The following is a 23643-nucleotide window of genomic DNA, read 5'->3' on the forward strand; positions in this document are numbered from 1 at the left end:
AAGGACGGGTGCTGAGCAGTGTCATTTTGTCTACCTTTAGACCTTCTTAAAAGCTGTGGGAGAGATCCTTCTACTGCCTGGTTGGATTGCTGTGTCAGAGGTAAGAGAAAAGAACATGGCCGGTCACGGTGGCTCATGCCTGTAATCCCAGCACTTTGGGAGGCCAAGGCAGGTGGATCACTTGAGGTCAGGAGTTCAAGACCAGCCTGGCCAATGTGGCAAAACCCCGTCTCTACTAAAAATACAAAAATTAGCCAGGCATGGTGGCGGGCACCTGTAGTCCCAGCTACTCAGGAGGCTGAGGCAGGAGAATTGCTTGAACCTGGGAGGTGGACATTGCAGTGAGCCGAGGTTGTGCCACCGCACTCCAGCCTGGGCAACAGAGTGAGACTCTGTCTCAAAAAACAAACAAACAAACAAAAAACAAAAAAAGAGAGAGAGAGAGAGAAAAGAACATTTTGATCTTCAAAACGTATGTGCCTTGGGAACCATTTTGTCTTCCTAGAAGTGGCATAATATGGCCCAGTCACATCGACAAAAAGAATGATGTGTCTCCCAGTCCTGACATCTGGGATATAAGAGCTTATTTTGAGTAGACGTGCAACTGATTCAGAATGCCTTATCCTCTAAGGCAAAAGAAATGCATGTGTGTCAGTAATGTGTTACTGTCCTAAACATGGAAGAAGGAAATGATGGTTTTTTTCCCCATGAGAAATGTATATTTGGTTCATCTTGGTCATTTCATATAATATGTATTTTTTTTTTTTTTTTTTTTACCATCACATCATTCTTGAATGATAATAGAAAGCTTTTTATGTTAAAAGTCACCAGATTTAGTAAGAAAAAGGAGAACACATGACAATATGTACTTCATGATTAAGGTGCAAAAAAAAAGCTTCTCTTGTTCTCTGTATTCAAAATAGCTAGAAAGGAGAATGAAATAATTTTTCCTTTATTTCTAAAAATAACTTGATTGTACTTACTTAAAAAGAAAACAAATAAATAGTTGTGGAGAAGTTAGAAAATGCAGATAATAAAAAACAAAATAAAAATCACTTCAAATCCTAAAACTGAGATTATTAACATTCTTGTATATTTCCCTATAGTCTAGTTTTCAATTCACTTATATATATGTATTCAACAAATATATTGTATATTTGACTTAATTTGTTTTTCCTTAATTATGTCAATGACACTTTCCAATGATATTAAGTATTCACCTGCAACACTGTATTAGTCAGGACAGGCCAGGGTGCACTGCAGTAACAAATAGATCCCCACGTCTCAGTGGCTCAGCACAGTAGAAATTTACTTCTCCCCCATGCAAAGTCCAGAGTGGGTCAGAGGAGCCTCTTCTCCACCAGATACTCAGGGATCCTGGCTCTATCTGTCTTCCGGTGCTGGGTTCTCAACATGTGGTTTCCAAGGTTGCCAGGCAGGGGCAGAGAAGGGTGAGGAGGACTCTTAACTGCCTTGGCCCAGAAGGGTCCCAGCCATACCACCATGATATTAAAGTGCTCATTCTCCTAAGCCCTGATAATATTTAAAAATGTTTGCCAGTTTGAGAGGCAGAAGTGGCATTTTATTCTTTCATTATTAATAAGATTGCATTAGAGTTTACATTTGATAAACTTGTTTGAATAATTTCAAGTGGAATGAGATTAGGTTTAACAGTGGCAAAGGGAGAAAAAAAGGCTCAAGAATGTAAGATGGATACAGTCTTACCTAGAAAACAATTCCTTTTTAAAAGGTATGACCTTTTTCATGATTTCAAGGGGACTTTGTGTCCAAAGCTGCAGGCTGGGAACACCTAGAGGACAGCCGACGGAAGATCCAGGCAGACGTATTTTGTGCATGATTTTAAATTAACTACTTTTGAATGCAAAATATGCAAATCTGTTACAAAATATGAATAACCAGGAAACTGTCCAGACTCAGGCAGGGTCCAATATGCATTAAAGAGAACGCATGAATCGGTCTCTACCCCACAGAACTGCATGCCAGAAACACAGACTTCCATGTGCTTAACTGGGCCTGGCTGCCTGAAATCGGGCCATGGGCCTAAAAGCAAATGTCTAAAATTGGCCTCAGCGTTCTATTTCCAGCTCATGAGGCTCTCCTGGAGTGTGTGTTTGTGGGAGAATGCTGAGGACTTAGCAGCAGGCAGGTGCTTCCCCAGAAAAGCGGGAAGAAGAGAAGCAGTGAAGGCAGAGCTCACTGGCCCAGCTCAGCAGGGCTTAAGAGAGGCCTCTCCCCTGGTGATGTGTGTCTGAGGATGAGGGCCCCCTGCTTTCTTGGGGGCAGTGTCTACCAGGATTGTCTGCTCTGGAACTCAGAAAGGAAAGAGGGCTCTTGGAGTAGAAGGCAAGCACCTGGGAAGTCAAGGCAGCCAGAGATAGCTCCGGGTGCCAGCACCTCGGAAGCAGCCACCCTTCATGGAGAAGGGGACAGAGCTGCTGGTGTCCCCATCCCAGAGCGGACCTGGGGGCGATCAGCCCCTCCTCGTGAAGCACAGGGAGGCAGGGGGAGGGTCTGGGATGTGCTGAGGGTCCCTCTGTGAGTTCAGGGAGGAGGCAGGAGCAGGAGTTGGTTCCCCTCAGTCCCCATGTCTAAGTGTAGAAACGCAGGAGCCGGCGATGGCTGGGGTGATGGGTCCACCTGGGCTGTGTCCATGCTCCGTGAGCTCAGTTGGGCGTGTGGCCTCCGTGTGGTCCCCTCCTGATCCATGGGAAGGGGCAGTTGCACTTCTTCCTCGTGGCCAACGTGGGGAAGTTTGATTTTGTGTGCTTGGTGCACCTGCCTGGTGCCCTGGCTGAGTGAGGTGGATTTTCATGGCTCCTGGTGCTTGTGTTGCTGCAGGACAGCGCCGTGGTACTGAGTCTCATCGACACTGTTGACACCGTCATGGGCCACGTATCCTCCAACCTGCACAGCAGCATGCCCCAGGTCACCGTGGAGGGCTCCTCTGCCATGGCAGGTAGCTGTCGCTTGTAAGGGTGAGCCACATGGCAGGGGCGGGGGCTGGAGGCTGCGTTTCACTGCCTGTCTTTTTACACCCTTAGCAGAGAGCCCTGCTCTGTCTCCCTGACTGCTCTGCCTCGCGCAAACCACATTTGGAAGGAAAACCCGTGGTCAGATCAGGGCAGGTGTGTTCGGCCATGATATGCAGACAGGGCCCGTAAGCTTTTCCCAGTGACTTGGGAGCCAAGCTCCTGTCCTGGGGCGATGGTTTCAGTTCAGAGCAGTAGGCGGAGGCAGCAGTGCCTGCAAGAGTCTGTGGAATAAAAGGGGCGCCCTCGGGTTTCTGGAGTCAGCTTGCTCTCAACTGCGCTCCAGGATAATTGTCACAGTTGTCTAATTGTAGAGGCAGAAGTGATGACCTTTCGATATTAAAAGTCTTTACCTGGAGCACATTATCGTGCTGATACTTCGCTGCAAGAGCCAAGCTGGGGAAAATGGGCTGAAGCTACACCGGTTAGTTCAGTGGCAGTTTATCGGCCCAGACCTCTCCCTCGGGACCATGTTGCCCTTGCCCTCGCCTGCTGCGCTTGGGGAGGAGCCGATGTCACCGCATCGCTGAGCACAGCCCATCCTTGCACCGGCCTTGAGAGCTGGGGGCTGTGCTGGGGCGGAGGGCGCCCCAGGTGAGGAGCCGCGCGCCCGTGGGCGGGAATGCTGAGCCTCCCCGTGGCAGTCACTGCCTGGGCTCTTCATTTCTTTTTCCCTTTTTTTTTTTTTTTTGAGGCCATGCTTTCTAAAGGTAGTTATACTTCCCGTGGGGAGCTTGTCCTGTCAAAAAAGAAAAGCAGATGGGTTTTGCAGTCTGATTTCTTGCAGCCTGTGAGCTCTCTGACGGGACTTCGCTCTCTCGCTCCTTCCACCGCAGAGTTTTCCGTGGCCAAAATCCTAACCAAGACCATGAATTCCTCCCATTACCGCTTCCCGGCCCACGGGCAGAGCTTCATCCAGATCCCCCACGAGGCCTTCCACAGGCACGGTGAGTGTGGCTGCCCCGGACTCCCTTCCGGGGTGGCTCCCGCAAGTCTTTCTGAAGAGTCCCCAAGCTTTGGTGGGTGCCCACCGCACCAGTGAGCTGCGGCGCTCCCCCGGGCCTCCTGCGGTGCTCCCCGGGGCCGCCTGCGGTGCTCCCCGGGGCCGCCTGCGGTGCTCCCCCAGGCCTCCTGCGGTGCTCCCCCGGGCCGCCTGCGGTGCTCCCCCGGGCTGCCTGCGGTGCTCCCCCGGGCCGCCTGTCCTGTCCTGCAGGAGAGGGACTCTGTGCAGGAGAGGGACTCTGGGCAGCCGTTCTCAAAGCGTGTCCTCAGGCCACCCTCATGGACACACTTGAGAGGTTCCTTAGTGATGCTAATGCTGTGCCCACTCCAGGCCACTGAACTGGAATTTGGGGTGGGGTCTGGGAGCATCTAAACCTGCTCGCCTGGTGAATCCAGCCCACTGGGAAGTCATCCTACCTACATCCTCCTAAATCGGCACACACCTGGTCAGCCAAAGATAAAAAGATGGGGCCACCTCGCCTTCTTGCTCAGGTAGCTGTGGGCCAGGTGAGGGGTTCATCCGTTCAGGAACCTGGGGTTCCACTCCTGTGCAGGCCCAAGTCGAGTCACATAATAAAAAATGAGAGGCTCAGGGGACCCCCTGCCTCTGACCAGGGAGCCCTGTTGGGAGCCCAGATGGCCCTGGGTATTTTTTGCTACAATGACCGTCACCCTCTCTGGTTCCTGGAAAAGCAAATATGACTCTGCAGACATCTCCTTCCTCTCCTTCCCTCCCTGGGGACCTCGGGCAAGCAGGGGAGAGCCTCAGATTTGTGCCCCGTCACCCTGGCCAGAGGCCACGTCCCCTTCCCAGGGTTCTGCCTTAGAGATGGGGACCAGGACAGCCCTGATCAGACATCTCCCTCTGCAGTGGGGAGCTTGTCTCTGCACCCACCACCATCTTGATTGTCTGTGGGAAAGGTGCCCTGACTGGTTCTCTGCCCTGTCCTCACCTAGCATGATGTCAGGTGTGCCCTGCTCCTAGGGCAGAGGCAGGGATGTCCCTACCCCAGAAGCCAAGGGAAGGGCCCAGGGACGATGCCACCTTCCACCAGCATCAGCAGGGAGGGCCCAGGGATGGTGCGACATCCACCAGCATCTCCTGGCCACGTGATCTGCTGGGAGTGCCCTGATTTCCAATCCTGGCAGAGCTGTGGCCGAGCCATGGAGTGAAATAGCAAGAGCACACGTGACCCCGCTTCATGGCTGGATATAATAGAGGTGTGGCCAGGCGAAGGCATACAGACGTCCCGGTGGCTGCTGTCCCCTTGAAAACCTGCATTCTGCCTCACTCAGTGGTGCCCTAAATCCTCTGCGTGCGGAGGGCAGACGGGACGCACTCGTGGGGCAAGGCTGGAGGCTGGCACTGCCCCCCGTTGACTTGCAGGGGCCATCTCCTTGCAGGGGCTCTGAGACCGTGTGATGCCCTGGGTGAGCCTGGCCCTCCCTGCAGGGGCTCTGAGACCGTGTGATGCCCTGGGTGAGCCTGGCCCTCCCTGCAGGGGCTCTGAGACCGTGTGATGCCCTGGGTGAGCCTGGCCCTCCCTGCAGGGGCTCTGAGACCGTGTGATGCCCTGGGTGAGCCTGGCCCTCCCTGCAGGGGCTCTGAGACCGTGTGATGCCCTGGGTGAGCCTGGCCCTCCCTGCAGGGGCTCTGAGACCATGGGATGCCCTGGGTGAGCCTGGCCTCCCTGGGGGGTTTCAGCCTCCACATGTCTTGAGCTGGCTCAGGGGATGGAGCAGGGAGCCACTGTCACGCTGCTGAGTTGCCGCAGAGTCTTTGTCCTTGCAAGTTCTGCCCGAGTGTCCTTCACTTCCTTCTCCCCAGAGGGTTCTTGGGAGTGAGGGGCGGCACCACGCATGGCAGGGCGTGGGGCTTGGTATTTTTCTTGCCTGTGGCCTGGAGCACTGACAGCGCCTGCCCCTCTGCTCTCTCTGCAGCCTGGAGCACCGTCGTGGGTCTGCTGTACCACAGCATGCACTACTACCTGAACAACATCTGGCCTGCCCACACCAAGTGAGTCTCGGGGGTGCCCAGCTCAGGGGCGTGGGTGTGCGTGGGTTTGCTGGGTGGTTGGCCACAGGGATGCCCGCCCCACACGGGGTCACACGCATGCACAACACTGTTTGAAAACTCTGGACATGAGTACCGGGCGCTTCACCTCTCAGGCAAGGAAACGTGCAGCGTTTTGAAGGCCACTCGGGAACTGCAGGCCCGGGGCCAGGTTGGCGGAGTGGAGGTCAGGAGCACAGGCTAGGAGACCCTACCCACCCGCCTGGACCGAATTGTGTGACCTTGGGCAAGGGACTTAACCTCTCTGAGCCTCAGTTTCCACTGCTTTGGAATGGAAGACAACAGACCTGTCTGTGTCAGTCATGGGCAAACACACAGATGGGCAAAGCCATTTCACATCAGCTTAAGTGGAAGGCCAGGAAACTGAGGGCTCAGGGGACTGAAAAGTGAGGAGCAGGTGGGCCTCAGTCATGGCTGGACCCGGGGACCCCGAGGATGCCGTCTAGACCTGCTCTGTCTGTCCCCTGCCTCTGCTGTCCTCCAGACAGGCCCCCTCCATAGGAGCAGAGCTGGCTCCTGCAGCATCGCTTCATGTGGGTTTGGGTCCTGAGAACCCAGAAGGAGAGCAAGGAGGGTGGGGACCGCGAGGAGGGCGGCGAGGGTGGGGAGGACGACGGAAATGAGGAGGGAGGGGAGGGTGTGCCTCTTTCCTGAGGAATGTAGTCGCGATTTTGTGATCTGGAGGAAACACCATCTTCTGGGTCAGATTTCTCAGGGAAAGCCTGCATGCTTACCAATTTCCTCCTAATGAAAGAAAGTGGGGGGCCCGCCACTCTTTATGTGTGATTCCAAAATTCTTCAGGAAAATGGTCAAAGAAAAATGCAATCTATTTTCCTCAAAAAGATGCCATCTCAGTTATTTGGGGAGATCTTTCCAAGATAGTGAATGAAAAGTTGACCCTTCCTTGGCCCCTCCTGCTGAAGTTTCCACCACAAAACTGGCCTTGCTGTGAAATGTATGAGACATGCATTTGTGAGGTGTCGCTGTGCCTTGTGCGGCCACAGTGAGAACCTGCGTGGGAAAGCGGCATCCGTGCCATGGCCCACAACTTCACAAAGGCGGGAGGGTTGCTTCCAGACGCAGGGTGCACACATTCCAGGGGCAATTCACTGTGACCACCAGAATCTGACTCCAGCCAGGTGTCAGCCAGCTCTTTCATGAAGGGCCAGCTTGTAAATTGCCTTGGCTTTCCAGAACTCTGCCCTCGCAGGGTGAAGGCAGCCAGGACACTACGTGGGGGAACGGGGGAGTGGCTGCCTTCCAATACAGCTTTATTTACAAAACCAGGCAGCCAGCCCAAGAGCTGCAGTTTGCAGATCTTTGCCAGACCCTCCATTAGATCAGCGCTGGCAGGGATGGGCAGAGGAGAGGCTGGCGGGGCCTGCTCTGGGGAGCCCACAGCCTTGCAGATAGAAGACAGTCTGTCTCGCCTGTCCCCAGGGCCTCAGCCTTCACTCTCCCTCTGCTGTCCTCACGGACCCAGGTGTCTGCAGACGGGACACTGGAGCCCCAGGATTCAGGCACTGTGTCCCAGAACAATGCAGCTAACTCTGACTTCCCCCTGCAAACCGAGGGCCCGGAAATTGGACAGGCAAGTCATCCCTGGTTCGTCAGCATTGACATCAGCCCCACAACAAGTTCCATCAGCAGCACATTTACGTGCTGAAGCCAAAACAGAATTGCTGTGCAGCAATGGAACATGTTTTTCATTTGCAGTGAAGTTGGATCTTCAGCTCAGGTGAAGTTCTCTTCAGCACTTAGTGCAAAGATGCCTTGTCATCAAAATTAACGTGGAAAAAGATCACGGAAACAGCTCATCCAGGAAAGTCTCTGTACTTGTTACATTGTTCCTGTGTACCTTGTACCTGTAGCAGAAGAGGTGGACGGAAGTGGAGGGGACAAAGAGTTTGGTTCACAGGTGCCCTCCTTATCTGTGTAACCCTGGGCAAGTGACTTCAGCCTGGAGGCCTGTGTTCTCCTCTTAAAACAGAAGTAATAATAGCACTGATTTCTGAGGGTTGCCAGGAGGACTGAATGAGTTAATGGTGTAAGTAGGGCTTGGTATTCTTAAACATGACATACAAGTGCTTGCTTTTGTGATTTTGTAAGCTGATTGGGCATTTGCGCCATTTTGCCTTTGAGGTAATTATCAAATGCTGGGCACGATGAGAAGCAGGTTAGTGCAGCCGCCGTGCGGGCAGTGCATGTATGCGCGTGCATATGCCGGGTTCCTGCCAGCCTGCAGTGGACTTCCCTCTGTCTTTGTCTTTGTATTGTGCGCTGTCATCCTCATACGTCCGCAGTGTGTCGTGAGGATGAAAGGATGCTTTGGTGCCGTAGTGTCCTTTAATTTCTTCTTCAGGGATGAGGGTGAGGGTCTAAGTCAGTATGTGAGTCTGAGTGCACAAAGGGTAGGGCCTGGGCTGGAAGGAACTTTTGTCTCCACAGCCAGCCCCAGGCAGACCATTCCAGGGCTCCTGTGATGACTGAGGGGATGATATCTGACCACCCACGGCCCGGTGGGGGCTTAGCTGCTTCCTGCCAGGTTGCCTGTACCCCTAGGATCCTTTGAGTCTCACTCGCTGCCTGGCCCCGTAATGATGGAGACCGTTCAGCTTTTATGGGTGCTCATGCTAGGCCCAGCCAGCACCGGGACGGCCGGTTCCTCCAGGTGGACGGGGCTGAGACTGGCCTGTTCCCACTCCTCCTGTGAAGATGGAAGCCACAGCCCACAGAGGGAAGGGCCTCTCCCCAGGCTGTGAGGGACTCACAGGTGCTCGAGAAAGATGAGTGGGGAGGTGGACCCGGCTCAGCGTGTGTCCTTAGTCACTATAGAGTAACACAGAGCACCGATGGAACCAGCAGGTCATGGTTCTGCAGTCCTCAGTGTAGTAACTGACCCAGGCAGAAGCTATCAGTGGATGTGCACACCAGCGGGAGCAGGGTTGCGGGGCGGGGGACCTCACCGACCTGCAGAGTCCTAGCTGTACCAGGTCAGAGGGTGCCTGGTGATGGGAATGTTGGCCGCACCCCTGCAGCCAGGTGGCCACATTCAACATTATCAACGTGGGACACGTGGGCCCGTGTCTCTTGCTGTCACATCATGGGGAGACATCCATGCCTCCTATGGCATACTCCTGTCAGATGCATGGCCTGACGCCCCTCACGAGGAAGCAGTGAGACACAGCTGAACTAGGGGGTGGCGTGTGCTGCTGTGGTTTGCACTGCAAGGCAGAAGTTGGGCAGTTCCGGACTGGGGGAGACTAAAGAGGTTCGTGCCTAAGCTAATGCACGTTCCTGGGTTGAGAAAAGTGGAGTTCTGGAGGAAGTGAGTGACGGTGGGGGTTGTGTGCAGTTGACTCTGGGCTGTGCATTAGAGCATCTTGTGGAGTCCTCGTTAAATTTCTGAGTGTGATCCTTGTTTGATGGTTATGTAGGAGGCAGTCTCCATTTTTAGGAGACACGTGGTAGAGATGGAGTATGCTGTGATGCCTGCAACACACCGCTAGTGCTTCAGCAGAAAGGAAACGTGCATGTGTGTGTGTATTTGTGTGGTGTGTGTGTGCACACAGGTGCATGTGCATGTATGTGCTTGTGTGGTGTATGTGCATTATGTGTGCACATATGTGCATGTGTGTTGTGTGTGCTGTGGGCATGCAAATGCACGTGTGTGCATTTGTGTGTTGTATGTGTGTACATGTGCATGTACGTGTGTGGTATGTGTGTATACCTGCATGTATGTGTGTGGTGTGTGTGTGTGTCAAGTGTGAGTGTGACCATGCCGGAGAAAGTGAACATGGCCAATGATAAGAGCTGAGAGTGTAGGTGAAGCGTATGCATTGTACTGTTTTCTGGCAAATTTCCTGCAGGTTTGACTATTTAACAGTGCAAAGCTGTAGGGGTTCCTGGCATGGGCAGGAATTGTGGCTGTTGCTGTCCTTTCTGAAAGGCCCTGGCTGCAGTACTGCTCGAAACAGAGAACAACGTCACCTGGGCAGCATCGGCGCTGAGGAAGTCGCCTATCACCCTCAATGCTCTCTCCTTCTGCCGTTTGCATCAGTCAGGGGCTCGGGTCTCCTTCAAGAATTCACCATCACCCAAGATCACACTCAGAGATGCCGCCATGTGCCGCCTCGTTGGCAAGATTTGGAGTTTCCTTCACACTGTGTTCCCAGGGTGGCGTTGAATTCTCGCGCTGAGGGAGGGTGACAAGCAGCATGTGATGGATGGATGAGGGGATTCCTTGAGCACACAGGCATGTGTCAGCAGGAGCCAGTTATCAAGGAGTTCCTTTACCAGGGAATATTTTCATTTGCAATGTTTGTTCACTCCCCAATGCGACATGGTAACTGTGGGGACTTGATAATTCTCCAAATAACCTAATAACAGCCCTTTTTCTTACTCCACTTGGTCTGACTTCTTTGGATTGAGTTCCCAAGCCGGTCTCCTGCACATACTGGGAAGTCTCTGTGTCTCCTCGTAGATTTCAGCACTTCTCTGAGGCCTCACATAACTTTAAGTTCCCTCTTTGTGTAACGGAAGGCGGAGCATCAGCGTGGCTTTGGCTCAGATGTGCTGCATGGGGTGAAGGCCCGCAGAGCCTGACCGTCGGTGGGGCTCCGTGGGGCCAGGTAGTAACTTGGGGCACATTGAAGGAAGGAGGATTTGCAAAGGTGCAATCAGGAGTGGAGAGCTCTGGGGGACGGCACAGTCACGGGCCAGGAACAAGAATGGGGGCACGCTGTGTTCTCCAGGGCCAGCCAGGCAGGGGAGAGCACCATGCCTGGGCAGAGATGGAGGGGCCCCCGGGCAGCGACTGTGCCCTGGTGGGCTGAGGGAAGTGAGAATCCTGGCCCCACTGTCTGCTCCGACGCCCTCTGACCCCTTTCTGGGGCTTCCCTTTTGCTGAGCACTGAAGGCAGAGAGCCCAGAGCCTGGCTGATGGGCACAGGACGGGGTGGATGGAGACGGGGTATAAGGGGCAGAGGAAAAGCCAGCACAGCCCCTGCCCCACCTCACCCCTGCCCCACCTCGCCTCTGTCCCCACCTTTACCAGAGGAAAATGCTCCTAAGGAGGCGTCTGGCCCCATTCTCATCTTGACTTGGCCGACGTCTGGCGTCGCACTGATTACCAAACTAGGCCTGGTGGAGGCCACGTGTTCCTGGAGCGGAATCCAGGAAACCACTCCAGATTGGCTTTCATATCATTTGTGTTCATAGAAGGTTCTCACTTAATGGTTTCCTCATGTTTTTCCTAAGAAATGGATCTAAGTCATCGCTGCTTGCCTGAATCTAAGTAGATTCATCCACTCACTTACTCACTCACTCACGTGTGTGCTGAGCACCCACTGTGTCAGGCGTGGTTCTGGGAGCGGGGGAGAGCAGTGAACCCAATAGGAAAGCATCCGGGCCCCAAGGGAACTTCTGTTCTCGGAGGGAGATGATGACCACCGGTTGCACCATCAGGAAATGTCCACGGAGGGAAAGTCAAGGGGCGAATCATGCTGCGTGTTTAGGGCCTGAAGCCCACAGCTGCGACTTTCTGTTCCGGCTAATGGCACAGCCCTAAGTGTTGCTAGAAACGTGGTTTTTCCAACGTGTTTGGTGGAAATGTGCACATGTGTTGAGTTCATGGAGCTCTGCAGAAAAGGCCACAAGCATCAGGGCACTGGGCACAGAAAGTGAGAACCAGGCTCCTGGCTGAAGCGAACGCATCACACGTCTTAGGGCCCTGGAGTCACGTGCGGGGCGGGCCAAGGTTCTGCTGAGCGCGTCAGGCTGGGCGCCGCGGGGCTCTGCCTTGGTCCCCCCTCACTTTCTGCGGTGGGGGCTGAGCCCACGCATGCCCAGTGGTGAATGTTCTCAGAAGGTGAATGTTGTTCTTCCAGGGAAACATCTGAGATACTACCCGGGTCTGCAGCTCTGCAGAGTGGAATGTTTCTGTACGTTCTGCACGTAAACACAGCTTGTATTTCTGTGGGACTAAAACTTTCTGGGCAAGTTTATTAGAAAAAAATGTCTAAAAAGCCTCTTCAGAGGGGCTATAATGAGAAAAATGGTTGAGACATATGGACCTAGGGTGATGCTTTCTTTTCATTTTTTTTTTTTTAAGTTTGTGTTTTATTCCACGTGTGTCATCTGGACTTTGGGCTTGGATCAATAACATGGTCACATAGAGGAATCGCCAGGTCGAGCAGTCACGTCTGTTGTTACTCACAGGCCTGAGAATCGATGCCCCTGGTTTGCTCCAGACCCTGTGAACTGGTGATGATCTGCAGGAAGTCGCTTCTGCGAGAACAGACAGGGTGTTCATTCTCTATGACGCCATCTTTGTAAACACTTTGTATTTACAATTCCAGGAATAATTCTGCGTGCTTCTTGGAGGCCTGCTCTTTTTCAGGGATGTGTGTAAGGAGACAGTGCAGAGGCCGGGGGTGAGGGGGGACATGCTCCTGCTCCATGAGCCCCACCGCTCATCCCAGGCAGAGTCACTGAACATGGTGTTTGAATCTAGTTAGAAGGAAAAACAAGTTGAGGGAGGAAAAATATGGTGCCCCCAGCTCCCAGGGCCCTGTGGGATGTCCCAAAGGTGGTTCAGTGGGCGTCGAAACAGGGACCTGCAGGTTCCTCTGTCGGTCAGCGCTTTGGATGGTGGACGGGGGAGGCGCACAGGACCCGCGTGAGGCCCACACAGAAGCAGACGGCTGGGTGACTGCGGGGGGCCTGGTGACAGCACATCTCAGGCATCTTTGTGTAGTCACCCCAAATTCAAATTCATGGAACAGATACTTGGTGACCTGCTGTGTGCCGGGCAGGGCTGGGATCAAATCAGGCAAATGGGCTGAGGGCACAAAATTAAAGGAGCCGGTCCCCCTTGGGGTCGTGCCCAGTGTGAGCACCTTCTTCAATCTTGCCCTTCAGGTACCTGGCTTCCCTCACCCTCTTCCTGGCCCTGAATATATTTTCAAGCTCATAAACCCATGAGACAGCCACTGTAGACATCAGTTAGGCTCCTTTAGATTGGGCTGCCAGGGGCGGAAAACCCATCTTAAACAGTTTTAGGCAAAGGGGGAATTTATTGGATCATGTAAGCCGAGAGCTCCGCAGGCAGCTGGCTTCAGGAGCAGCTCGATCCAGCATCCCATTGATGTCGCTGGGCTCCATCTCTCAGCAATTCCCTTCTCAGTCAGTCTCCCTCCTCATGATTGCAAGCAGCTCCCAGGGCCTCGTGCCTCAGGGCATGAGGAGAAGTCTGGCAGGGAGAATGAGGGTCTTTGAGCCCGCATTCTCCCCCCACTTCGCCTTGTGGCATCTCCTAGGATTTGACTGGATTGGGTGTCATTCCTAAATGGTCCCCGTGGCCTGAGGGCTGCAGTGCACTGACTGATCCAGACCCAGATACCAGGGCTCCCTCCTGAGCCAAGATAGAGTCAACTCAAGGCTGTATGGGCTGTGAACGGGGAAAGGGATGGCCACCTAGAGGGGAATGCAGGTGCTTTGATCAGGAAAATGATGAATGAATACTGGGTGGGCAAAACAGCAGATGGCCACTGCACCATCCTATAATCAGGGAAATTGACATTCAGACAGGGTGAGTTACCTGCCCAAAGTCACACAGCTGATTAAGTGGAATTGCTGAGATTCATGCCCTGTTGTTTTGAGCATTTCTGCTCATCCATGCTTCCTGGGCCATCTCACTTTTCTTATAAACTCTTTGAGGTCAAGGGCTCTGTCTCACCTCTTGGTCCTGGCATCAGACCTTAATGAGAGCACGTATTGAAGACGAGAATTCAAGGGACAGAGTTAAAACACAGAATAGTTGAACTCGCCTGCAGGTACTGGCTTCACATCTTGAAGGAGAGCAGCTGGAGCTGAATGAAAGAAACCAAATCTTCATCCAAAGAAGATTTCCGTCTCAATAGTTTCGGGTGGAGCGCTGGCTCCCAGCCCAGATTCTAGCTATGTGCTGCTCCCCTGCGGTTCCCATTTTGTAACGATTTCTGTCTCTTCCCAAGGATCGCGGAGGCCATGCATCACCAGGACTACCTGCTGTTCGCCACCAGCCACCTGATTTCCCTGGAGGTGTCCCCTCCGCCCACCCTGTCTCAGAACCTGTCGGGCTCTCCGCTCATTACGGTCCACCTCAAGCACAGATTGGTGAGTGGCGGTGCCTTCACCCTTGTTGCCGCCTTTGATCTGGTTTCACACTGAAGAATGTTGGGTTGTCTGTGTGCTTGCATAAAGAATCTCCAGCAGCCTTGGTGCCGGCCCGAACTGGAATCTTCCTCTCCCTGGAGCTCCTTTTCTTGGGCCTTTGTTTCTGAGCTGCAGTGGGAGGCCCCTCGCATAGCCTGGGCTGGCCGCGCGGTGTCGATGTTGGGGAAGAGGCTTCGAGGTGGCTCTCCTAGACGTGTGTGGAGATCTTCCTCATTTATAACAAGTGTCCTTACTGGAGGAGGGGGGTACCTTGGCCATCGCATTTACCATGTGTGTTAGCCATCAGCAAGATGCAGCACTGTGTTCTGTTAGAGAGAAACATGCTTCAGAGCTCAGGAAAAACCATTTTTATGCTTCAGGCATTGTGTGATAAGCTGTTGGTCCTGATGCTTCATAACCGCTCTCCTCTCCACATGTCGTTTGTTTTTGGCAGTGAGTAGGACTGACAGAGACATTGGGGATACTGATGCGCTGCCGTTCTTTAGTAAAAGGCAAAAGATGTATACAATCTGAGGAGCAACCAGAGTATAATGCTGCCGTTCTTTAAAAAACACATGCACTGTTCCCCACTCCAGGTTCATGTCAGGAGGTATGGTGTTGATGTGACACTCAAAGGGTGAGATTTTTCAAAGTGTTTATTAAAGAACTCACTGTGTTGTTGGTCAGGATTAACACTAAAGGCGTTTCCTGGCAGGATTTTCTATTTCATTCTGTTTGGCTCTGCTTTATGGCCAAGGCCGACTCTGTGCGCATACCTGGGTGGGTGCTCCTGTTCTTTCTGGAGTGACTGTGTTTCTGCCCCGCCTGGGAGGGGCCCACATGCTTGTGCTGCTGGGTGAGCTGGGGCAGTCAAGAGATGGTACTGGACATGGAGATGGGACTGGAGTTGGAGATGGAGATGGAGAGGGGACTGGAGTTGGAGATGCAGATGGAGATGGGAATGGAGTTGGAGAGGGGACTGGAGATGGAGATGGGAATGGAGATGGAGAGGGGACTGGAGTTGGAGATGCAGATGGAGATGGGAATGGAGATGGAGAGGGGACTGGAGATGGAGATGGAGATGAAGAGGGGACTGGAGATGGAGATGGAGAGGGGACTGGAGATGGAGATGGAGAGGGGACTGGAGATGGAGATGGAGAGGGGACTGGAGTTGGAGATGGAGATGGAGTTGGAGAGGGGACTGGAGATGGAGATGGAGATGAAGAGGGGACTGGAGTTGGAGATGGAGATGAAGAAGGAACTAGATTTGGAGATGGAGATGGAATTGGAGATGGAGATGGAGATGGGAGTGGAGATGGAGATGGAGATGGAGATGGGACTGGAGTTGGAGATGGAGATGAAGAAGAAACTAGATTTGGAGATGGAGATGGAATTGGAGATGGAGATGGAGATGGGAATGGAGATGGAGATGGAGATGGAGATGAAGAGGGGACTAGAGTTGTAGATGGAGATGGAGATGGGAACGGAGATGGAGATGGAAATGAAGAGGGGACTGGAGATGGAGATGGAGAGGGGACTGGAGTTGGAGATGGACATGGAGTTGGAGAGGGGACTGGAGATGGAGACAGAGATGGAGATGGGGATGAAGAGGGGACTGGAGTTGGAGATAGAGATGGAGTTGGAGATGGAGATGGAGATGGGAATGGAGATGGAGATGGAGATGAAGAGGGGACTGGAGTTGGAGATAGAGATGGAGATGGGAATGGAGATGGAGATGGAGATGGGAATGGAGATGGAGATGAAGAGGGGACTAGAGTTGTAGATGGAGATGGAGATGGGCATAGAGATGGAGAGGGGACTGGAGTTGGAGATAGAGATGGAGTTGGAGATGGAGATGGAGATGGGAATGGAGGTGGAGATGGAGATGAAGAGGGGACTAGAGTTGTAGATGGAGATGGAGTTGTAGATGGAGATGGGAATGGAGATGGAGAGGGGACTGGAATTGGAGATAGAGATGGAGATGGAGATGGGAATGGAGATGGAGAGGGGGCTGGAATTGGAGATGGAGATGGAGATGGAGAGGGGACTGGAGTTGGAGATGGAGATGGAGATGGAGATGAAGAGGGGACTACAGTTGTAGATGGAGATGGAGTTGTAGATGGAGATGGGAATGGAGATGGAGAGGGGACTGGAATTGGAGATAGAGATGGAGATGGAGATGGGAATGGAGATGGAGAGGGGACTGGAATTGGAGATGGAGATGGAGAGGGGACTGGAGTTGGAGATGGAGATGGAGATGGGAATGGAGATGGAGAGAGGACTGGAATTGGAGATGGAGATGGAGATAGGAATGGAGATGGAGATGGAGAGGGGACTGGAGTTGGAGATGGAGACGGAGATGGAGATGAAGAGGGGACTAGAGTTGTAGATGGAGATGGAGTTGTAGATGGAGATGGAGATGGAGATGGGAATGGAGATGGAGAGGGGACTGGAATTGGAGACAGAGATGGAGATGGAGATGGGAATGGAGATGGAGAGGGGACTGGAATTGGAGATCGAGATGGAGATGGGAATGGAGATGGAGAGGGGACTGGAATTGGAGATAGAGATGGAGATGGAGATGGGAATGGAGATGGAGAGGGGACTGGAATTGGAGATGGAGATGGAGAGGGGACTGGAGTTGGAGATGGAGATGGGAATGGAGATGGAGAGAGGACTGGAATTGGAGATGGAGATGGAGATGGGAATGGAGATGGAGAGGGGACTGGAGTTGGAGATGGAGACGGAGATGGAGATGAAGAGGGACTAGAGTTGTAGATGGAGATGGAGTTGTAGATGGAGATGGAGATGGAGATGGGAATGGAGATGGAGAGGGGACTGGAATTGGAGACAGAGATGGAGATGGAGATGGGAATGGAGATGGAGAGGGGACTGGAATTGGAGATGGAGATGGAGATGGAGAGGGGACTGGAGTTGGAGATGGAGATGGAGATGGGAATGGAGATGGAGAGGGGACTGGAATTGGAGATCGAGATGGAGATGGGAATGGAGATGGAGAGGGGACTGGAGTTGGAGATGGAGATGGAGATGGGAAGGGAGATGGAGAGGGGACTGGAATTGGAGATGGAGATGGAGATGGGAATGGAGATGGAGAGGGGACTGGAGTTGGAGATGGAGATGGAGTTGGAGATGGAGATGGAAATGGAGATGGAGAGGGGATTGGAGATGAGACTGGTCACCTCAAGCTCCTTGCCCTTCCTCTCTGCAGGTGACCAGCCATGAGCCTGTTTTCAGTGTGTCCCCTGCCTTGCTTCCTCCACCCCTCCCCAGTGTCCCTCTCCTTCCCAGTGACTTCTCACCACCTGGACCAGCAGCCTCCTCGTGTTCTGTCTGCTCCATTCTCCCCATAGTTTACAGATGTATTTTCAAACACACAGATCAGGTGGTGCTACTTACCTATTCAAAGACCTTCTGGTTCTCAAGGTTCCCTGAAGGAGAATTTACACTCTGGGCCTGTCGGCAGATCTCTAGCAGACCCTTCCCGTCTGGCTTTCCATCTGCACCTCTGGCTCTCCTTCCAAGCCCAGCAGGCAGCTGCTGTCATTGCTGGTGCTGTTCCCTGTGCCTGGTCGGCCTCTCCCACACCTCTGCTGTCTGAGTTCACCCATCTCAGGAGGAGCCTTCTCTCCTCCAAGCCCTCTGCGGCCTGCACAGAAGGGAACCTCCCTCCATGCCATCTTTGCACTGCATTAGCACAGAGTCTCAGCTCTGTACGCTATAATCATTTGTGCTAATCAGTAATCCCTTAAATGGCCTGCAGCTTCTCAGAGGCTGCCAGATCCAGCATGGAGCCCACTGCCCTTCCCCACCTGCCCACAGCGAGCCTTGGCACTGAGTGGAGGCTCAGGAGATGCTTGTTGGGTGAGTGCTGTGCTGGAGTCAGTGCCCTGTCTTGCAGTTGTGCAGTTGACATTTGTGTCTTCTCTTTGTATGGAGAGAATCCTGGTCCCCTGCACAGGCTGTCCCCTCTGCCGTGACGTCAGTGAGGGTGCGCTCCACGGGCTCAGCCTGTGTTTGGAAATGTGGCTGTAACATGCAGCAGAGACACTTGCAGCTTCTGGGCTTGAGGGTAGGGCAGTGCTGCCCCGAGGCGTGTCAAGCCTGTAGTCAAGAGTCTGTAGCTGGGCGCAGTGGCTCAGCCTTTCATCCCAGCACTTTGGGAGGCCAAGGTGGGCGGATCACCTGAGGTCAGAGTTCGAAACCAGCCTGACCAACATGGTGAATTCCTGTCTCTACTAAAAATACAAAAATCAGCCGGGCATGGTGGCACAAGCCTTTAATCCCAGCTACTTGGGAGACTGAGGCAGGAGAATCACTTGAACCCGGGAGGCAGAGGTTGCAGCGAGCAGAGATCGCGCCAGTGCGTTCCAGCCTGTGCTATAGAGTGAGACTCTATCTCAAAAAAAAAAAAGTCTGTAAAGGCAGGAGGCTTGTTCTGAAGGACTCTGGAACCTCTCTGTGCTCTGAGGTTGAAGCTGTCCTTGTGAGTGAGGCGGGCACTGTGAATCACAGCCGACCACAGGGGCTGAGGGACGTTGAAGAGCAGGAGTCAGGGATCATCCCAGAAGGTGAGGCGGGGGCAAGTGGAGAGGGGAGGGCACGGGCAAAGAGGGGAGGCAGGAGATGAGAGCACAGCTTGAGTGCCAGGGCTGCAGGGGGCCACACACTCAGTGAGGTTGCACAGGCACACATGCACACACATACGCATACATGCACATGCACACAGTCCACACACACCCAGTCCACATACACTCAGTCCACACAGTCCACACACACCCAGTCTACACACACCCAGTCCACACACACCCAGCACAGACACACACACTCAGTCTGCACACACCCAGTCCACACACACCCAGCACAGACACACACACTCAGTCCACACACACTCAGTCCACACACACCGAGTCCACACACACCCAGTCCACATACACCCAGCACAGACACACACACTCAGTCCGCACACACCCAGTCCACACACACCCAGCACAGACACACACTCAGTCCACACACACCCAGTCCACACACACCCAGCACAGACACACACACCCAGTGCACACACGCTCACTCCACACACACTCAGTACACACACACCCAGTCCACACACACTCAGTCCACACACACCCAGCACAGACACACCCAGCACAGACATACATCCAGTGCACACACATCCAGCACAGACACACCCAGCACACAAACACACCTAGTGCACACAGACCCAGCACAGACACACACAACACAGACACAAACACCCAGTACACACACCCAGCACGGACACACCCAGTGCTCACACACTCAATACACACACACCCATCACAGACACACCCAGTGCACAAACACCCAGTCCACACATACCCAGTGCACCACGCCCAGCACAGGCACACACACACTCAGTATACACACACCCAGTGCTCACACACTCAGTACACACACACCCAGCACAGACACGTACTCAGTACACACCCAGTGCATGTACCTGCATCCAGCACCCATATGGGCACATACGTGCACATACCCAGCCTCAGTACACCACACACACCCCCCCCCCCACACACACCCACATCGCATCCTTGCTAGGCTGGCAGGCAGGAGCTCTGGAATTTGGAAAGTGGAAAGTGATTTGTTTTGTCTGGTACCGGTTGTCCCTCTGCTGCACAGAGCGGGTCTCCGGGGTGCCTCGCCCAGGGGCCTCATGCCTGTCTGCTCTCCCGCCCAGGCAGCGCCCTCCTCTCCCACCCCTCCAGCTCCCCGGAAGGCAGGGTGGCAGTAAACTGAATCACGGCTACGCGGTTAGATTGCAGGGCTGACGCCCGCGCGCTCCCAGGCGTCCGCAGGGCTGACCCTTCACCCCGGGATGAGGGGCATCGGCTCGGGTTTTGGTTAAATCCCGCCGTGCCCCTGCTGTGGAGGACGCCCCCTGTGGTGCCTGGTGAACCTTAGTCTTAGAGATCGGCTCATCCCAGCGGTTTCCCACCGAGAGGGTCCACCAATGGGAGGAGACGGAAGCTCCACCTCGGGTCGGCCGCCTGGCTCAGCGCTTCCCTCGTGCTGCGCCATCATTCACTGACTTCAGGCCACGAGGACCCATATGTTAAAAAATCCTGCTCTTCTATTTTCTTAGGAAACCACCTTGAGTCAGTTATGACCGGTGCAAAATGAAATAGAAAAGAGCCCACCTCCCTGATATGTGGAGGGTTTTGCTTTTACACACGAAGGGCAAATAAACGTATTCTGCTTAACGCTGTTTAATGGCACCATTGGATCATTTCTGTTAGCAGAGGCGTTGACATTCTCGTGGAACTTCTTTCTCAAAGCACAGCCGTTTCATTTCCACCATCCTTTCTCAATACGCTCAGTCATTTTCTTTCAGGACAGACCAAGGTGTTTGAGAGGGACTTTGCTTTTGGCTTCCAGGGCCCAAAGCTTATTCTGGTTCTGTGAGGTCCTGCAGGTGGGGGCAGGAGCCCGGTTGGGGCCTGGGGACATGACAGGCAGCGTCTCAGCGACGCCGGGGCACAGACTCGTAGGTGTCTGGTTCAGAACAGCCGTGGTGGCCCAGCCTGTGCCCAGGTGTGCACACTTCAGAGCCCTGCACAGACGCCTCTGCAGGATTTTGCTTTTTAACATTATTTGCTCCCCAAACTATCAAATAATCCAGATTCAGACCCTGACCTTGGGCCGACTCAGCAGTGGCCTCTGGTGGACTGGCTCCTGCTGCTCCTCCTTGGTCACCCTGACCTCTGGCCACTGTCCCACCCAGCTCTAGGGGCACCCAGTGGGCTGAGACCTTCTGCAGCTCAGGCTATGCTGTTGGGCAGAGCGGGTCTCCAGGGTGCCTCACCCAGGGCTACTCAGGAGGCCTTTCCAGCAGTTCCACTGAGGGTCTGGACAGGGATGGTGCCCACACACCACCCTAGGATGCCAGGGGTTTTTGACATGACGATTGATCAGAATCTGCAGTGTTCTCTTCAGTCAAAATTGCTCACTGCATTCAATCAAAATCTGAAGTTTTAAATCAACATTGAAATGTCAATTTCCCAGGTCAATGAAGATGAAACCTTTTTCCTTAGAAGGGAGCAAGGAATGAGCGAAGCAGAGTCTTGGGAAATTTTAGAATTAGAATAAGCACCAAAAATACGTATTGCAAAGAGCCCAGTGCTGTCAGTTTGATTGCTGTTGTCAAAAATTTGCTCATCAGACAGCCTCAGCTCCACCTGAATGTCAGTCAGTCCCAAAGCCAGGCCATCGCTCAGGCTGTCACAAATTCTGGAAGGGACTGAGTGTAATGAGGGTGCTCCAGGGAGAGTTCCAGGGGCAGGACCCCGAGCTCCATCCAGGGGAGGGGGTGCTCGAGGGAGATATTCCAGGGAAGGACCCCGAGCTCCAGCCAGGGCAGGGAGTGCTCCAGGGAGATGTTCCAGGCCAGGACCCCAAGCTCCGGCCAGGGTAGGGCTCTGCCCCTCATGCATGCCTAATAGCACCCCAGGGCTGAGGTCAGGGAAGAGGTTTGGTTCCCCAGGCTCACACGCAGTGGGGCACTGGTGATCTGAGGAGGGAAACGGAGGCACTGGTGGCAAAGGGAGGTCTGTAAGCTGAGTGCTCTGAAATGTTGGCCATGCCCACCTGGACATGGGCCGGGTCTGAACGAGGCAGTTGCCCGAGCTGTGGATGCACTCACATGAAGCCCTGGCTAAGGCTGAACGCTGGACGTTGATCTGAGGCCCCTGGACCGCAAAGAAGCCCTCAGGCTCTCTCCTTGTGCAGTGCGGGGGACCTGTGTCCTCAGGACTGGGCACCTCCTCAAACTAGGCCCTACTCTAGGTGTGGCTCTCAGGGGCCAGGCCCGGGATGGCCAGTGTGAGGAGCAGCCCTGGACACAGGGTGCCTTCAGGCTGGGTTTTGGCCTCCTTGGGGTGTCACCATCGCCACAGCTTGTGACTTTCGAAGAGCAGCCCGGAATCTGGGCTTTAAATTATATCCCTGGATGTGTCTTGTTGGCAGCTAATTCAAATTTGTTTCCAGTGTTGTCAAAGAAACCCTATGTGTGGGTTGCATTCAGCCAGGAGGTCAACAGTTTACAACCTCAATGTTTTAAGCTTTTTATTCTGAAATGATTTTAAACTTACAGAAAAAAATGGCAAGAATAGTATAGAATTCCCCTGTATGTCTACAGACATACAGATCATTCACCCGACTTCCCTGACGGTGGTATTTTTAAGTACAATGATTGAAACCAGTAAATTGACACTGATATTAACGACAGACGTTTTTTGAATGGTGTTGGTTTCGTCAACTGCAGCTCTTTTTCAGTCCCGGGGTCTCATCTCGGCCGGCACAGAGCGTTTAGTTGTCACGTCTCCTAGGCAACTGCAGTCTGTATGGGTTCTTAGCTTCCCTTTGTGTCCCATGACTTTGACACTTCGCGGTGGCCCAGCCGGTGCTTTGTGGAGCATCCCTGGGCACTGTCCGATGCTTCCTCCCGATTAGGCCGATGCTGTGCGTCTTTGACAAGAATGCCAGAGAAGTGAAATGGTCCTTTCTTATCGCAGCATCAGGCTGTGTGAGTCGGCCTGTGGGCTACCAAGCAACAGACATTTATTTTCTCATCGTTCTAGGGGTTGGAAATCCAAGATCAAGGTGTCGGTAGGTTTGGTTTCTCCCAAGGCCTTTCTCCTCGGCTTGCAGACAGTGTCTTCTCCCTGTGTCCTCAAGTGGTTGTCCCTCGTGCGTGTCTGTGTCCTGATCTTCCATTTTTTCTTTTTTTGAGACAGAGTCTCTCTCTGTTGCCCAGGCTGGAGTGCAGAGGTGCAGTCACGGCTCATTGCAGCCCTGGTCGCCGGGCTCAAACCATCCTCCTGCGTCAGCCTCCTGAGTATCTGGGACCTCAGGCATGCATCACAATGCCCTGCTCGTTTTTCAATTATTTGTAGAGATGAGATCTCACTATGTTGCTTAGGCTGATCTTGAACTCCTGGGCTCAGGCAGTTCTGCCTCGGCCTCCCAAAGTGCTGGGATTACAGGTGTGAGCCACCGCGCTCGGCCCTGATCTCTTCTTATAAGGATACTGGTCACATTGGATTAGGGCCTACCCTAATGACCTCATTTTATCGTAATCACCCCTTCAAAGACCCTGACTCCAAACACTGTCACGTTCTGAGGTACTGGAGGTTAGGGCTTCAACAGGTGACTTTAGCGGGGAGCAATTCGGCTCCAGCATAGCGAGTATGGGATGTGAATGTTCATTGTTGCCGGTAATGCTCACTCGGATGGCGTGGGTGAGGTGGTGTCTGCCAGATGAA

General features: G+C 53.5%; 1 protein-coding gene across 9 annotated transcripts in view; it reads left to right on the top strand.

The window, feature by feature from the left end:
• ADGRD1 (adhesion G protein-coupled receptor D1) overlaps positions 1-23643 on the top strand; it is a 188396-nt gene that overhangs the window by 46556 nt on the left and 118197 nt on the right. For 6 of the 9 annotated variants that reach the window (XM_063646827.1, XM_054444290.2, XM_054444291.2 and 3 more), the window contains 5 exons: positions 41-100; positions 2860-2977; positions 3887-3997; positions 5994-6069; positions 14143-14284. In XM_063646827.1, the coding sequence (XP_063502897.1) occupies positions 41-100; positions 2860-2977; positions 3887-3997; positions 5994-6069; positions 14143-14284 (507 nt within the window). The remainder of the gene's footprint in view (positions 1-40; positions 101-2859; positions 2978-3886; positions 3998-5993; positions 6070-14142; positions 14285-23643) is intronic. The other 3 variants (XM_063646825.1, XM_063646826.1, XM_063646828.1) reach the window with 1 other exon arrangement.

The sequence above is a fragment of the Pongo pygmaeus genome, chromosome 10 (genome assembly GCF_028885625.2).
Source record: "Pongo pygmaeus isolate AG05252 chromosome 10, NHGRI_mPonPyg2-v2.0_pri, whole genome shotgun sequence".
NCBI classification, from domain to species: domain Eukaryota; kingdom Metazoa; phylum Chordata; class Mammalia; order Primates; family Hominidae; genus Pongo; species Pongo pygmaeus.